This window comes from Carya illinoinensis, chromosome 2, assembly GCF_018687715.1.
Source record: "Carya illinoinensis cultivar Pawnee chromosome 2, C.illinoinensisPawnee_v1, whole genome shotgun sequence".
NCBI classification, from domain to species: domain Eukaryota; kingdom Viridiplantae; phylum Streptophyta; class Magnoliopsida; order Fagales; family Juglandaceae; genus Carya; species Carya illinoinensis.
Genome location: NC_056753.1, coordinates 7,009,914 through 7,027,103, shown reverse-complemented (window position 1 = coordinate 7,027,103; position 17,190 = coordinate 7,009,914). Strand labels below are relative to the sequence as shown.

The following is a 17,190-nucleotide window of genomic DNA, read 5'->3' as shown; positions in this document are numbered from 1 at the left end:
CGACTTGATTTTATTTCTTTCCTTTTTTTTTCAGATAGAAAACCAAATCCACCTCAGCGTGGAGTAGATGAACAGTAACAAGATCTACTTCTTTCTTCTGTATATTTATTTCCATACAAGAATACAAAAAGGGAAGATCTTGGAGAGTATGAAACACAAAAATTATTTATTTATTTATTTGGATAAAAGCAGTAGTTTTCATGATAATGGAACAAAATCGAAATAAATAAAAAAAAGAAATTGAATATTCCAATAAATGGACAACTGGAGTCTGGACTTGACCATGTGTTGCTGTCAAACACGAGGATAGGAACCTTTCAATTAATTAATTGAAAATGGTATATGAAAGTATTTGTTCTGTACGTGCACATATGTATGGCGTAGTTATGGGATTACACTGTATTTTAATTTTTGTGGATAATCTTGCCTCTCTAAAGTTTCAAACTGTTGACCTTAAAATTCACGAGGCTTTTCCAATCTCTCGTGATTCCGTAAATGGTTTGAACTTTCATTGAAGGCTTTAAAAATTAAAAAAAAAAAATGCTTGGATTCACGTGGATTCAGGGTTGAATTCAATGAATTGACCAGAAACCGAATATAAATTTTTGAATAGTCGACTTTAGATCGGCTCTAATTCATTTCAAATTGTATTTATTTTTAAATTGTTTAAAAACTGAGTTTTTTTCTTTCAATTTTATTTACAAAAATATAATATAACGAAATATATTGACTTTTTCATCATTGTATTAAATAAGAATTTTAAAAAATTTGAAAAATAAAATATGCATATCTTTATTTCTTTAGATAAAAATAAAAAATAAAAAATAAAATAATATATTATCATGAAATGATAAATAAATTTTTTTCTTTTGGTAAGGAATCGTTCCATGCTATTTTCCACCTTTGTATCTGTAATTCCCACCCAAAAATAAATAAAAGTATCTAATACAAATGAAATTGGATTTTTTTTTTTAAGAATATTTCTGAATTAATATTTTATTTTTTGAGTATTGACCCTAATCTCTGCTTTTAAATAAAATTTTAAAATATATATATACATATTTTTTGGTACTATTTGCATGTGAAATGTACTGCCGACACTCTTTTTGTTTTATTCAATTTAAATATTCTCACCGGCTTGTAAACAACAGCGTTTGTAGTCCAACGGTTAGGATAATTGCCTTCCAAGCAATAGACCCGGGTTCGACTCCCGGCAAACGCATTTTTGTTTTCCTTCTTGTTTTTTAAGAAGTTCTTCCTGCTTTATTGCTGGCTTGCCAGTACTGAGTGGTGTGTTAATTGTTTTGTTCATTTTGGTGTTTGTAGGAGTACCCGAAAACATCACATAAGAACTCGAGGAAAATGACTGATTTGCAAAAATAAAAATGGTCAGATGTATAATGAATTATAAATTGTTCACAAATTTGAATTTACGCAGAAAACAGGAATTTTTTTTTTTTTTTTTAAAAAGGAAAATAATAGAAAGCTGATTGGCATCAAAATCTAACTGTTACAACTAATTGACACCTCCTTTCTGTAATCTGGGACACACTGCCAAGACACCAAAGAAGTAGTGGGAAATTTCTGCCCAAAGGGACCCATCAGCACATAAAAAGAGTTGGATGCTCAAGCAAGGTTTCCTCTCTCAGATTTCACGGGAGCAGTCATTAAGCAAGAAGGCCAAGGTCACCCAACTAGAAGCATTTTGCGATCACCAAGGGTCTGCTTGGTTGTACAGGGAGATACATGGTTTTCAATTTATCATAGTCTGCCTAAAGGGGACTCGAGGGCATGATCATCAACCAACCAGAGGCCAAAGTCACGGAAGCGCTTTATCTTCTTCTCAAAACCTGTGATATAATTATTGTGAATTATAACATGCTTTCCCTTGGTTTCCTGCACCCATGTCTGGTTTTTGAAGTATAATCCTCCAGTTGGAAATGCTTCCTGGGGAAGTAAATAGAGATCCACCTGCGGAAAAACTTCAAACATAAGCATAAAATTCTTGAAGGCGTTTTCAGATCCATTTGTAATGGAATTTCTAAATGAGAGAGCTTCCCTAAAATATATATTCAGGGAAATCTGAGCTACAAAACAACTGGAAAGGAAATAAAGATAATGCAAAGATAACAAACCGCTCCAACAGTTTTGTTCAATGCCCAATTAAAAGCAGGCTGATCATTTGCCTTCTTTACTTTGGACCATGGCTGCACTTGAAGTTCCTCGATCCACTTCTTCATAACCAGTTTTGCTCCAGTCGTTGGGCGAAGGAAAATCATACAGCTACATATGTAAGTGCGCCCCTTTTTCCCCGGCGGTGGCAGATCATGAGAGTGTTGTAGTGGTTTTACCTGGTCATCCAGGAAGAAGAAATTATTGATGATCTTAACAAGTTGCTTCTGCAGTCATGGTTCATAATGCAAGTTCAAGAAAAAGATTACATTCAAGGATTTTCAGAGCCAGGCTGACTTGATCCTTTTATGGTTTTACTTGTTTGGACACAAGGCACATGCATGAATGCAAATGAAATTGGTTGCCAGAATTCTCAGCTCTTCTAGAGTCATACCAACTCAGCTGAAATCCTTCCCAAGAAATTGGCGTGTGCTCGTCGAGATGGATTTTGGCTTTCAAGGTTGACTTGTCTTTTTTACTTTCTTTGCATTAATTTTCTGCTAGTTTGAGCCAATGGCTAGGGAAAGAACACGCAAAAACAGCCACTCAGCTGTTATCTGCAGGGTATTTGAAAAATCTCGGCAACAAGAAATCAACAGTTGCTCCAGCAGAATGGAATTTGGGTGTGTTAACAGATGTGAATTTTTGATGTTGCAAGACAATGGAATCTATTCCAAACATAATGCTATGGTCCATGAATCAAATATATAGTTAAAAAAAAGATTTCAAATGGTATCCAAGAAGACCGCCAGTTGCACACTAAATCTCCAAAAAACACTAGGGCCACCCAAGGATAGACAAGTTTAGTCCCTTGAAGAAAATGTCCACCATATTTTAGATTTATGATCTATTTGAGTTGATTTGAAATGAGTTGGTTCTGTGAGCACATATACTGCATATCTCAAACAAAGTGCACTCTATTGTCCATAAATGGCAGATAGCAAAATCAAGCGGCAAAATTGGTGTACTTACTGCTGCCATATCATCTGTAAAGTACACATCGTGATTTCCTTGCAAATAGAAGAACGGATCAGCCAACCAGACCATATCAACGTCATTGTACATAACATTATATCCAAGCTCCAAAATGTGTAGTAGGTGGCGTGGTCTTCGGGATGTAAAATTGAAGAATCCCTTTACAGTGAAACCAATACGATAAGAATTGTTAGATAACGAACAAATATTGTCTTTTTAGTACCAAAACAAACTAAAAATAGGAAGCACAATTAGCTCTGCTGACAAAGAGTTGGATTGACCCAACTTTTACATAAAACGTAATGTTTAAACTTCGTGTAACAACAAAACGAATCAAAGCCAGTAGTTAAGAACCAAAGTAACACCTGAGAACCAAACTTGTGGGCAGTTTGTGCATCGGGGGCAGGAGGGACGAGGACTGCGTGGCCGGGCCACCGCTCGTTCACCTTATAGAGCGTGGCGTAGTCCTCGGCAATCACGAGGACCTTATCTTGATGCTTTTGCCTGGAGATGCTAATCAACCAGTTGTTAAGAAAGGGCAAGTAAGGCTGGCTAACGGCGCAAACGATCACGGTGCCATTCTTGGCCACAAAAGAAGCAGCTTGTGCCAGCGAGTAGTGGCGCCACTTGGTAAGGGAAGGTGATCCGGTGGTCGAGAAGATTAAGTCGGGCATGCCCGCCCAGGGCAAAAAGACCCCGACGACAACCAGGAGAGACAAGAGAATGAGAAGGGCGGTGGGGTTGAAAATCGACATGGGTCTTTGGGAAGTCGAGTTAGAGCGAGGGGACAATAGGTACTGACTCGAAAACGGGTTATGGATGGGCCTTTGGTGCAAAAACGTCGAAATCATTATAAATATGGTCGTGTGTTTTTTCGATTCAGGGGAGGAGGGGAGGGAAATTTGGGATTTTATCTGGAAGAAAAGGGAACAGAGATATAGATGAATCGACTACACAGTTGTCGGTGGTGGGTTTGTTTACGAAATCAGTGAAGATCGGATCTGGGGACTGCCTGGGATGGACGGGAGTTAAAGGGCAACACTGCTGTCACTGTGCGCTTCTGGGATGGGAGTTAAAAGAGCCAACACAGTTACACTGCTATGAACTTCTATGTCCCGTTTGGTTATGGTAGCGGATCAATTCGCGTTAACAAATCCTTAAATGCTAGATTTACTTATTATTTTATTTAAGGGTAGAACCGGTTCGGTTTGATCCGGTTTTAGACAAATTTTAGAATCGAATTAGTATGTACCGATTTTGTATTTTTTAAAACCGATTACGCACCGGTTAACCTCCTAAACCAGTAATCACCGGTTTCCAGTCCGGTTCGGTTTTATCGGTTCTAATGTACTATATTATATATTATATAATATAATATATTATAGTATATAATACTACAGTGATAATATATTGTAGTATATTATAATATATAGTGATATAATATTAGTATAACTATTAATACAATAAACAAAATGATATAAGATTTTAAAATTTAATATTATATTAGTTAATAATTTATCATATAATATAAAACTAATTTATATATAGATATATAAATATTATATACAATATAAAAAATTAATATATATATATATATAAATTGGTCCGGTTTTAGAAAAAAAAAATTAGAACCGGACCGACTTTGATCGGTTTAAAAAATAAATAAAATCGGTACCGAACCAAACTAAACTCGGGACCGAACTGATCTCACCGGTTTGATACTGTCCGGTCTGGTTTACCGATTTATCGATTCTTTTTTTATACCCCTAATTTTATTTATATTTTTACAATTTTATTTACAATATTTATTTTATTAATTTTTTTTTTCAATTTCAAATTTTAAATTTTAAATTTCATAATCTTTGATATATTAATAACTGACACCTGGACAATTAAGTATTTTTGTAAATCTTTATTAAGTACATTAGCATTTCTTAATAAGAATTTGTTTGGGATTGTATTATGAATCTTAAAAAGTATTTAAATAATTTTAAGAGTTTTTTAATATGAAAAAATAGGTTATTTGGATGTTACATAGTAAAGTATTTTTTAATCTCAAATAAGTTAAAAAGTATGTTAAAAAAAAAAGTATTTTTGATATGTTAAAAAAAGTATTTTTGATACGTTTCCTTAAACATATTTTTTTCAAATAATCTAGAATGTAATTTAAATTTTAAAAAGATTGTGAACTGGCAAAAATAACATACAACTTTCAGATAATTATAACTTTCAAAGTTTTAAGGATGTGGTCATAATCTTTAAAAAATCATATAATCATCATTTCTACCTTATAAATCATTTTTTAAATTTGTTTCTAAACAAATATAACATATTTGAAAGTGTTTTAAACATATGATTATCAAATAATAAATAACTTTTTAATAGTAGAATTTATTACTTAAGATTTAAGTTATAAGCCCTAAAGCTATAAGCCATATTTTTCACCATAATCTCAAACATACACTAAATATTTACAAGTTTATTTATTGACACATCAAACCTGATTGTTTGATCGGTGAGAAAATGCCGCTCAAGCTGACAGGAAAAAAATGTGGCTTGACGGGCATGCAGCAAAAAGAGGCAAATGTAGGGCTGTAAATGAACAGAATAGCTCGTGAACAATTCGAGCTCAACTCGTATATACTCGATTTGAATACCATTCATTTAATAAATGAGATGTTCGTAAACATTAATATTAGCTCAAATATTAAACAAGTAAACCTCAAATAAACTTAGCTCAACTTCGTTTAGGTTTATGAACAAAACGCATATAAACTCAACTTGACTTGTTTGAGCTTGTTTTGAAACTCGTGATATGTGTTATATATGTATATGTTATATTTATTACATGTTAGTTGTATTTTATATACTTAATTATATATTATTCATATATATAGTTTTACCTTATTTAATATATTTATTACGTTCCCAAAGTGTGTTTAGGATAATTATGTATTATGTAATATAACATCAAATGTTAGATATTAATTTTCTAATTGTTACATAGATTATAGCTTATTGATATAGTAATAAATGAATGAATGAATACACATTTATTAATATTTGTGAATTTATTTTTGTGTGATCAGTTTGTGGGTAAAAATTTCTCTTGCCAAATGAACTATACTTGATTAACTCTAATTTGTATATATAATGTGCATCATAACATAAGTTGATGGTATTTATTTTTAATTAAGGAATCATATCATTAACCTTATACACAATACAGTTTTCATTATAATAGATAAATGATAAGGCATATTGTAAGTTATGACTATTACATATCATTTATAGATGCATGCTATTATATCTTCATAGTGTAATATATAAATGAACTTATATGTTATAATTATATACTAACTTATTTAGTAATGTAAGCTATGATATATTCATAGACTTTTGATTTATTATGTTACCAATAAATTAAAGGGCTTAATTTAATACATTTATCTTATGTATTATTATTTTTAATTTATAACTATAAGTTAATTTATTTTATAAAAATTTATATCATAAGATTTTTTAATAAAAAATATTTGGTTGAATAGTTGGATAGAATTTATTGCAAAATTTTAAATTTTTTTATATTAATCAAAAGATATGAATTAGAATTTTTAAAAAAACCTGAATTCGAATTTGACTTACTCGAGTTCTAGTTTTTTGTTCATTTTTAGTCGAGCTTGAGCCAAATAAACATGTAAATCAAGATACTTGCTTATTCGAATTTGGCTCAACTCGATTCGTTTGCAAGCCTAGGCGGATTGGATCCCTACCATCCTCTACCATACAACAAATCTATTTTCCACGTACCTTGAAACATCCTTTTACACTTCCTGATTTCGGAACATCGGTCAGGACTGACCTTGTCCTTCGGTGGTTGGCAACGTGGGTTATAGTTTGTGTTGCATGTAGTCTCTTAGTTGATCGCAACTACAATCCGAAATCCCCTTTTCAATTATATTCGGCTATGATATGTGAAGAAAGAAAGCTCAACTTTGTACCAACCCCCGTTGACATACAATATAGAGCTAGTTACAGGTCCCAGATCTAGTTGAAGCAACTCTAAAGACTAAGAATGGCAACCACCACCATCAATCAGCATTATAGAAATAAAATGGTTTTCACAGTAACTTTATTACTACATTCTTGCATATACAATATGAACAGTGAAAATGATAGACATTGGCACACAATTTGCATACTCCTGACCATCTTCACCGCTTGACTCAGGTGCAAATTTGCACATTATTAGAAAGCTAAAATTAAAGAGTGAAATTTGATTTCAAGCAATTGCTGAATTAATGGCCAAGAAAACAGCTCATCTTCAAGCACAGAAGAGATTTCCCCGCAACTCGACCCAAGGTTTGCGGGGTGGCTTCTTTGATTTGTTCTGAAGATTCACGCAACAGAACCAGCCTTCATCTTTGATGTTTTCTGTTTGACGAAGAAGGCTGATAGTACGCTTTTGCTCCGAACAGGGACATGTGCAATTGCACGTCGGTTTTGGTTTTCAAATGACCTGTATGTTGTCAATGCTTTGGAACTCTCCATTGCATCCTACAAAAATAGACCTCTCTCAGATTTCTAATTTGACTCAATTACCAAAACAGGTCAGATACTAAATAACAAGAAATAGAATGCAGTGCAACAAGGAAAAAAAATATTCGCGTCAACATATAATTGTGCTTACAAGAGGCCCAGTGATAATCTTTCTCAATCAAATGTCAAATTTTAGTTAAATGCAACACATTTCAAGAGAACTACGCCAACTGAATAATCTATTAATCTAATGAACCTGATGTTTACAATAAAAGCATTCTAGACCCTTTTTTGATGAATACAAGCCTTCTAGATCATACATACAATAAGGTGAGGCTTGTGCTAAATTAATGACAAGACTAGCCAAATGTGGAACTTATTAACTCCTTAGAATCACATTGATTAAATACCCCCCCCCCCCCCCCCCCCAAACAAAAAGTGGAAAACCTCCCTTATGATTTACGATCTGAAAAGGGGGAAAAGAAAAATCATAGGACGTAACAACTCAAGAAAAGGCCAAGTAAGATCATGACTTATACTCCAAAATGATTAGTCAAGGTTACAATTACAGCACATTGGAATTCCCATAAAGGGCAATAAATTTTCCTTGCAGACTATGTAGGATCCCATTTATCCTCCTCTTATACTCAATCTGAGATATTACAATCTCTCCTTTGAAGCATCGGCATCCTAGTTAGGCCAGCCCATTAGAATTATGATATACACTATACCATCATCCTATTCTCATCTTATTATATTGATGTGACACTATCCATCAACCATTGGATCAATTTTTATCTTTATTTTTTATCAGAAAATAAGAGCTTTATTAAAAATAGGCATAGCCAAGTACATGGGACATATACAACCCATGCAAGCAACACCTATGCATGAGTAACCATTGGATCAATTCGTATTTAATAACTATAATAATAATAATAATCAAGGGTTAATGGGTAGTGGCACCTCGGCATAGTAGGATGAGAATGGAATTATGAGTTTATAGTTTTTAGCATTTCTCATTCCATTATAGGTGACATGAATCAAGTTCAACACTTGGCTAGGATTGGCTTTGATACCATTTGTAAACAACTCAAGTAAAGCCAAGGGTTACTATTAGAGGCAAGAACTTCTCTCTGTCTCAGACTATGTGGGATTCCCTTCACCATCCTCCTATAATCAACCAGAGTATTACACAAGATTAATAACAGGTCATCACCCTACTAAATAGAACACATACGAAAGTTTTTAAGACACTTTCATGAAAGATATCGTGTAAAATTCATACATAATCATGATATATGAGCCTTCCAGATCAACACATTTTACTTATCAAAAAAAAAAAAAAAAAAGATCAACACATTTTAAACCAATTCGAGCAAATAATAATGCCAACAGAAAAGTTCCAACCATTCACATTTTTTATTATCATGCATGCATTTGGAAGTATATTGAGCATATATGTGGTCTTTTCAATTTTGACATTACCCTTACAGGGGCACCCGATGTCTGCACAATTGCACCAGAAGCAGGGCCCCCACTTGGTAACTGTAGATGAGTTGCTGAGGATTTGGTCCTTGAAGTCTCTTCGACATCTACAAGCATATATATGAGCTTAAAGCATGCACATTTTTTTTATAAGTAGCTTTTAGTATGAGCATTATCACATGTATATCCATACAGCTCAAATGAAAGGGACAAGGAAATAGGACAAGGCTTGATTAGAATTCCACGTACCTACAAGATGGAAAACCTCTGAAGTCATTCCAGAGGTTCTTGCATCTTCAGTGCTATACCAAAGGAAAATGTCAAAAACCCAAAAGTAATTAAAAAATCTTTATGCTCTCTTAAAGATAGCAAGGGAAAAATGAAGCGCAAAAAGAAAAGGAGAGAGTGTGTGTATTCACCATTGAGACTTTATGCAAGAACCCTTTTTAGTTACCTGGTTGAAGCATGTGGAATCCCTTTCAAGGTGGATTTTGTTTCCGAGGCTAAATGCCATGAAAGAGTTTTTGATGCTGGGATACCTACTTAGAACACAGCAACATGAGCAAACCAGAATTCACTTAATGCCAGGTGAGAAGTAACGCCAAAACCAATGTGGAAAACTAGAAAATAAGATATCCCTACTGAAAACTTACGAAGAAGATACCTGAGGGCCGAAGACGAGCTCTAGCTTGAATACTGTTTTTCACAGCATCAGTCTGTATGTGTGGGCTAAAATGTACCCTCTTATTGACAGAATCTAGGTTGGAGGTAAAACCAGAAATTTATTTATTTTCCATAAAGAAGAAAAAAGAAGCTAGAACTATCATACTAATCATAAATACCAATAAAGCTGATCGTATTACTCTTACTTGGCAAAATGTAGTGCTTATGATGTCTGGGAATGAACGCCAACAACTGCTGCTGCCTGAGACCTTCTCTACTCATGTATGTTTGACATGTCAGAAGTTGCTGATATTAAGAAATCATGTTGTTTCAGCTATATCCATTCAATATTGAATATTCTCATGATGATAGCACATCCAGTCAGAGTAAACTTAGAAATTGACCTGATTTACGCAAGAAATATTCAGCTCGATAGTTGAGACTTCTGATGTTTGCTGCTCCAGAAGGTCGGTTAATTTGTATGCAACTGTCCCAAGGTGATCAACAGCATTTACCAGGGCTCGAACGGCATAATCTTTCAAGTTGTCCAGCACCCTGATGCAAATATATAAAAATATTTTTTTGCCATGAGCAGTGATAGAATGCATGTGATCCAAACCCCGTCAAACAGATATAATGCATGTTTTGCTTAAGCTTTTTATTAGTAGCTCAAAACTCAAGGAAAAATGGTTAAAACTAGTCATGGTACATTCATCCCGAAAAAATACACCATCTTCTCATTTTAGTGACATCTCTAAATAAATGAGGATATCATAGGTTCTCTCTCAAAATACTTGACAAAGCCTTACATCCCATGTCCTAATGCTCGGGGCTGGCTACACAAGGCTCTAACTCTATGTAGGAAAATGATATACCACCATGTCTATATTTATTGGTAATAAATGAAAGGTCAGGAACAATGCAGTATAAGCCCATCCCCCTTCCTAAGATAGTGCCCTCTCTGATTTGTAAAAATTTTCAAAATGATCTAAGATTTTATGTTTGTTAGACGAAATTAAATCAACAGGTAAACAATTCAGTCCTATGTTCTATTTACTGTATTGTTTCTTGAAGTGGAATTCACATACTTTTTATCCCACTTTGTAATAAAATGGGTGCTCTTACATCTGTTTCTGCTCACTATGAAGATATGATTTTTCACAATATTCTGCAGCAGAATATAGTTGAGGTCTTAAATTCTTCAGTTCCTGAAATAGAAACAATACAAAAACCAAATTAGGATCAAAGCAACAATTTGCTTCAAAAAACATAACCACATTAGCAATCCCCTAAAAGCTGTTAATTTTTTTTTTTTTTTAAGTGCTAAAAAGCTGTTCATAAGAATACTATAATAAAGAGTTTGACAAGCATAAGCACAAAAATAAAATAAAAATGCATCATGAACCTAATTAAAAAAAAAAGGTATCAAGCTTCCGTCATTAAGGACTCATGTAGTTAGATAGTTGGATAATAGCTGCCATGTGTAAACTTATTCTAGGAAAATTGCGCCACATGAAGCATCAAAATGTAATAACATATCTAACAGTCTTCCTAGGGCCGAAAGGAAGCACTAACAGCATATCAACAATCAAAGCCCTTGTGACACCAAGTTTTTTAAAAGATCCAAGAATCATATAAGGATCACCTTTTTAGGATCCATAGAATGTTATCTTCTCTGTGCACACGTGTTTCTAAGCTACTTTTATTCTAGAAAAGTACCATCATATATAATCCTGCTAGTGTATTTTAACCTTCTCTTGTAATATTTTTTGGTCACATCATAAAGCATTTTTTCTTTTACATCTCAGCGCATGAAGAGATTGACGGTTCAAATTTTGATATAATAGAACAATGCCAGAAAATTCATCCAAAGCTATGGTGAGATTTGGTGGATTTGGGAATTTGACTATTTTAGTCTTGCAATTCCAAAACTAATGCTACTTGTCGATCTTGAATCTTGAACCATGCTAGTGTCTTGGAGAACATTTTGGCTCCATGCATTTTGTACCAGAAAGCATGTCTAATCTCCAAGACTCTTTGAGATCACATTGAGTTCACCACACTATAGAAGCACATTTTGCTTCACTAATTGCACTAGTAACTTCTGCTCAGACCAAAAAAAAAAAAAAAAAAGAGTTGCCCTAGTAACATCCTTTTCAAAATTTCTCCTCCCCCACACCTGTCATTGCTAGCTAATTGAAATGGTAGCTTTTTGCACAGTATCCAATATGTCATCTGCCTCCCAGTATACCATACTTGCATGCAATATCTTGAGTCTTGAACCATGCTAGTGTTTTGGAGAACATATTGGCCCCATGCATTTTGTACCAGAAAGCATGTCTAATCTCCAAGACTCTTTGAAGATCACATCGATTTCACCCAACTATTGAAGCACATTTTGCTTCACTGATTGCACTAGTAACATCTGCTAAGAAAAAAAAAAAAAAAGAGTTGCACCAGTAACATCCTTTTGATAATTTCTCCTCCCCCACACCTGTCATTACTAGCTAATTGAAATGGTAGCTGTTCCCTCGCTATCCAATATGTCATCTGTCATCTTACTAACTTAGCTACAACCATGTTTACTGACCAAGAAATATGTGGTTAACAAAAGGGGTAAAAGCTTTACCACTCCAAGCTACCATTGGATCTTAAACACACTTTCAAACTTTGAATCGCCACAACTCTTCTTCCAAATAAATATTTCGATTTCATTTTACCCTCTTCCATCAAATTCAGCAATTAAATTATACGGGAAAGCTTGTGAATTGATGGAAATGTCCCTTGATAGGTAATCATAAAAAGTTGATTCATTAACTGTTGATCTAATGAAAAACATAAAACACTGGTGACAAGTTTGACTCCACCCTCCTTTTGAATTTTCTCAGGGGGCCAGTGAGTTCTTTTGTCTTTTTAGGACAGATACAAAACGGTCCTTCCATACTAGGGGCAATTTGGCAACATCACCCTTTCTTCCTCTGTCTAAACATCTGAATTTGATTGAAGTGTAAAATGAAACCAAAACTTTCATCACACGGAATTCCAAGCAAAGATTAATCAATGAAACAGCAAGAATCCAGATCCAGTCAACAAAATCATACATGCAAATTAGGGGGAAAGAATTATTGAACCTGCAAAGCTTTGACGAAGCTCTTGCTGCGCTCCATGGAGACCTCGTCGAAGTTCATAACCGGATTAAGCGGCCTCGATTGCTCCACTTCGATCATGGTAGAAACCACCTACACTATGAATGCCACGGCTAAAGGAACAAAGAATTAAGAAGGATTGTGATAAGGATTAGATTTGCGGTTAGGTGTTGGTGGGAGAGCTAACAAGCGAGTGGTTGGAGAGAGAGAGAGAGTGTGTGTGAGGCCGAAGCAATATCGGCAAGTGCGTTTTTGGATGGAGTTGAGAGGAAGCGAAAACGAGAGAGAGAGAGAGAGAATCAGATGCATGCGGTGCTTGAGTGACGCGGTGGCTTTCGAATTAATTAATTCAAATTAATTAATTCAACCAACGGCGATCACTGCTGTCCGAGAATACGGTGGTTGAATGAGGCTGTGGCTTTCGAATTAATTAATACAACCAACGGCGATCTTCGCTGTCACAGAGAGCTCACGTCTTCTCTCTCTCTCTCTCTCTCTCTCTCTCACACACACACAAATTAGTCAACGATGTATCCCACTTTCAAATCGTGAATGAGTATTTAGAAGTCCACTCGGTAATCGTAAGTTAAACAGTTTGAATTGAGAAACTCTCTTAAACCATTTTATATTATTTCATATTTTCACATTTTTATAATTTTTATAAATTTTTAAATAAAATATAATAAATAATTTAATTTTTTAAATTTTAAACTAATAATAATATTATAACTATATCGGGTTTTACCCAGGCTAAGACCTAGGAATGTAGGCTTAAGTGCAGGCCAGATTAAATGGATAACCCCCTCAACCCACCGGGGGCTCTCAGGCTCCAGCAGAAGAATAACAACGTCAAGGAGCATTCAAGTTCTTCTGATGTGTCGCCTAGCCCCGAAGGGTTCGAACCGGTAGGTAGACCGTACAAGCAGAGTGCCCGTAACCCTCTGACAACAAGTAAAGAAGAAAGGCGTGACCCAACGTACCACACCCGTTGCTGACAGACGAGATAGAAGACCATGCCGCATTAAATGCACCTCCCAGAAAGCCACGCAGCAATAAATAAGCATGGGTGAAAAAGCTACAGGGAGGAAACCTCCCCTGTAGTAGGGCATGGGCGCCTGATCCTAAAGACCAGGTGTAAAAGCGACTCCCAACTATCGAGACAGGAGTTAAGACTCTTTGAACTCTCTCTATTGGCTTGAACACGCCTCTAAGAATATACTAACTTTAGCATCGGAGACTTTCCAGCCACTACCCAATAGCTGTCTCATGGTATTTTCTTTATGTTCCCATGTCTAATATTGAAGACCCGAGCTGCTGAGGGTCCAACCTAAAAGCGTACGAAACAAAATTGGCTCCTTCTGTAGAATCTTAAAAGACTTTACATGTCCTTCATATGCCTATGAAAACCCATTCTCAGACAACTCAGGAACACGACGAGACAACGACACTATTAAGCATGGAAACAGGGATCGTGGAAGCAACGTAGCAAGGAGGAAAGGAGGAGGAGATGCGTGATAAAGCTGCCAACGAGCTGAGAGACAACACGACATCAAACGAACTTATGGACTCCGACGGCACTGAAGGAGGAACTAGTACCGCCAAAGAAAGGGAGCACACGTAAGCCATCCTCCCACCCGCGCCCGAGTGCACTCCAGCGGAGGGCAAGGTACAGGACGAGTACACACTTAAGAAGGTGGAGTCGAACAAGCTGCTAGAATTAGTCTTGCTGAATCCAAGTTGCCCAGAAGCCACACTCAGGATCGGCATTGAAATGACCATTGAGATGAGGATCACTATGCAGCAACTCCTTATAGAACATTGCAACATCGTCGCCTAGAGTCATGAGGATATGTCAAGGACTGACCCAGCGATCATGCAACACCATTTGAGTGTGGAGCCTAAAGCCAAGAGGGTAAGGTAGAGATGCAGAAGCTTTAACGCAAAAAAGAACGTCGCCATTGTCGCAAAGGTCGACTGGTTGCTTGTGGTAGGGTTCATACGCAAAGCACACTACTCAGATTGGATGTCCAATATGGTGCTAGTAAAGAAGCCAAGCGACAAGTGGTGGATGTGTGCGGTTTTCACTGATCTAAACAAGGTTGCCCGAAAGACAGCTTTCCACTCCCTCGCATTGACTTGATCATAGACTTGATAGCAGGCCATCGCATGTTGAGCTTATGGATGCCTATTTCAAGTACAACCAGATATGCATGAACCCAGACAACGAAAAGAAGACGTCATTCGTCACAGACCACGGGTTGTACTGCTACTCAGCCATGCCCTTCAAATTGAAGAATGTGGGGCCCACCTACCAACAGTTGGTCAGCCACATGTTCAAGGACTAAATTGGGAGAAATATGGAGGTCTACATGGACAACCTACTAGTAAAAAGCAAGAATTCCAAGCAACCCCTAGACAATCTTTGAGAAGCCTAAGGCAGCACCGGATGAAACACTTAGGCTTCATGGTGTCAGAGCGAGGAATTGAAACCAACCTGAAGAAAGTGGAAGCTATTTCGATATGCCTGCCCCTCGGAGCATAAATGATGTCCAGAAGCTCACAGGCCAGGTGGCAGCCCTCAACCACTTCGTATCAAGATCTACCGACAAATACCTCACTTTCTTCAAAGTCTTGTGGAAGGCCCAAAGTTGGAATGAGGAATGTGATGAGGTGTTAAACACCCTAAAAAAATACCTCACCAGGCCCCCGTTGCTTAGCCAACCCAGATGAGAGGACGTCCTGATCTTGTACCTATTTGTCTCTCCATAGGTGACCTTATTAGCCTTGGTATGAGATGATAATGAGGTCCAACAGCCTGTATACTACACCAGTAGAGCCCATAGAGGGGCAAGGCCAAGTACCCTCACATTAAACAGCTCACTTTCGCTTTGATAGTAACCACTCGAAAGCTCCTACAATAACCGGACACTTTAGGCTACTTCACAAACGAGGTTGTGGAACTAAGTGAGTTCTACATTGAATATGCCTGATGCACCTCGATAAAGGGACAGGTGCTAGCAGATTTCATTGCAAAATTCACAGGCTTCCAAAGGAAACTACCAATGCACAACCCGTGAAGCCCTGGAAAGTCTTTGTTAATGGCTCGTCTTGCCAGGCTAAAGGGGGAGTGGGAATGCATATCATTACAAATGAGGGTGAGGAGCACGATTACGCTGTTAAGTTAGCGTTCAAAACTATAAACAACAAGGCAGAGTACAACTATTCTTCGGCCTAGTGATTGCCAAGGCTCTAGGTGCTGAGGAGGTGGAGATTTGGATTGACTCACTAGTGGTGGTTAGCCAGGTGTGAGGAGAATTCATGATGAAAATCGAGAAATTGAAAAAGTACCTAATGCTGATAGAGGTCAAACACCTGTGAAATGTGGAGCACCTGTGGATTTTTTACCGATAAAGGCTTTGTGATTTGTAAATTGGTAGCTTGCTTTACTAATTATTGCATACACTCTATTAATGAAAAATACAAATGCTTTAGGAATTGGATGTGTAAAAGCGATATCTTCACCAATGTGTAAATCCCCTCCAGCACAAATCTCTGTTGAGGCACATCCCAGCCGACGGAATCCGCAATAACAACTTACCTCCCCACGAGGCACCAAGGGAATAGATCACGCCTAAGTGATGCTCTATCCTCCCTGCGGAGGAGTGAGGGCTAGCCCTCGGTTACCCGATAACTTATCCTCCTTGTGAGCGTGACAGCCAGGAGCGGGTCCAATCTCAAACTGCTCGAAAAAGCTACCTCCCCATGAGGTTCAACAAGCAAGACTAGCCCCATGCCAACCCACCCTCCCCATGAGGGAGTGTGGGTCTAGCCCCGAGATTGCCTGAACAACGTACATCAACCTCCACCACGACAAAGAGTGGGCACAGCACCAACCTAGCCCTCACTTATCTTCCTTGTGATATCAACGAGGGGTCCAGTCAGGGACTGCCCAAACAGATTACCTCCTTGTGAGGGTCAACAGGCAGGACTAGCCCAACCTCCCCCACTAAGGAGAGCGGGTCCAGTCCCTTGGTCCCCCAAACATTACCCTCCCCCCCCCCCCCCGACACGATAAAAAAAAGGACGACTCCTCAGCCCTCCTACACTTACCTTCTCAGCAAGGTACCAAAGGGATGAGTGTAATACCTATAGCTACTTGATTCCTCTCGCAGCAAATCCAGGCCAATTCTCAACTGCCCGACAACTT

The 17,190-nt window shown here is 37.0% G+C and overlaps 2 protein-coding genes and 1 non-coding gene across 4 annotated transcripts; 1 reads left to right on the top strand and 2 right to left on the bottom strand.

Annotated features, from left to right (window-relative positions):
* The first annotated feature begins 1,150 nt into the window (after positions 1–1,150).
* Positions 1,151–1,222, top strand: TRNAG-UCC. The gene has a single exon. It is a non-coding gene; the product is annotated as a tRNA-Gly (tRNA).
* Positions 1,223–1,370: 148 nt separating this feature from the next.
* On the bottom strand, positions 1,371–4,250 carry LOC122299358 (UDP-D-xylose:L-fucose alpha-1,3-D-xylosyltransferase MGP4). The gene is made up of 4 exons (XM_043109592.1): positions 3,513–4,250; positions 3,145–3,306; positions 2,136–2,351; positions 1,371–1,971 (listed from the first exon to the last, which is right to left on the bottom strand). The coding sequence occupies exons 1-4, from the start codon at positions 3,996–3,998 to the stop codon at positions 1,762–1,764; spliced, it is 1,074 nt and encodes a 357-aa protein (XP_042965526.1). The 5' UTR covers positions 3,999–4,250; the 3' UTR covers positions 1,371–1,761.
* A 2,967-nt stretch (positions 4,251–7,217) lies between these two features.
* On the bottom strand, positions 7,218–13,494 carry LOC122299348 (protein ABIL1). Of its 2 annotated transcripts, none has more exons than XM_043109584.1 (9): positions 12,969–13,494; positions 10,963–11,045; positions 10,242–10,392; positions 10,044–10,143; positions 9,839–9,931; positions 9,629–9,713; positions 9,424–9,476; positions 9,181–9,281; positions 7,218–7,704 (listed from the first exon to the last, which is right to left on the bottom strand). In XM_043109584.1, exons 1-9 carry the CDS (start codon positions 13,062–13,064, stop codon positions 7,546–7,548), a joined length of 921 nt encoding a protein of 306 aa, XP_042965518.1. In that variant the 5' UTR covers positions 13,065–13,494; the 3' UTR covers positions 7,218–7,545. The 2 variants fall into 2 exon arrangements, with proteins under 2 accessions (XP_042965518.1, XP_042965508.1); XM_043109574.1 differs by having other exon boundaries at positions 9,175–9,281; positions 12,969–13,489.
* Between the last annotated feature and the right edge of the window lie 3,696 nt (positions 13,495–17,190).

What these genes read in the sequence shown, in the direction of transcription:
- LOC122299348 (XM_043109574.1), bottom strand. Translation starts at nt 13,064, where the DNA reads ATGATCGAAGTGGAGCAATCGAGGCCGCTTAATCCGGTTATGAACTTC. An exon ending in CATAGTGAGCAGAAACAGAT is followed by an intron (nt 10,393 to 10,962) that starts GTAAGAGCACCC and finishes TATTTGCATCAG; the next exon opens with GGTGCTGGACAACTTGAAAG. An exon ending in AGAGGTTTTCCATCTTGTAG is followed by an intron (nt 9,282 to 9,423) that starts GTACGTGGAATT and finishes ATATGCTTGTAG; the next exon opens with ATGTCGAAGAGACTTCAAGG.
- LOC122299358 (XM_043109592.1), bottom strand. Translation starts at nt 3,998, where the DNA reads ATGATTTCGACGTTTTTGCACCAAAGGCCCATCCATAACCCGTTTTCG. An exon ending in CCCACAAGTTTGGTTCTCAG is followed by an intron (nt 3,307 to 3,512) that starts GTGTTACTTTGG and finishes TTCACTGTAAAG; the next exon opens with GGATTCTTCAATTTTACATC. An exon ending in TGAACAAAACTGTTGGAGCG is followed by an intron (nt 1,972 to 2,135) that starts GTTTGTTATCTT and finishes GTTTTTCCGCAG; the next exon opens with GTGGATCTCTATTTACTTCC.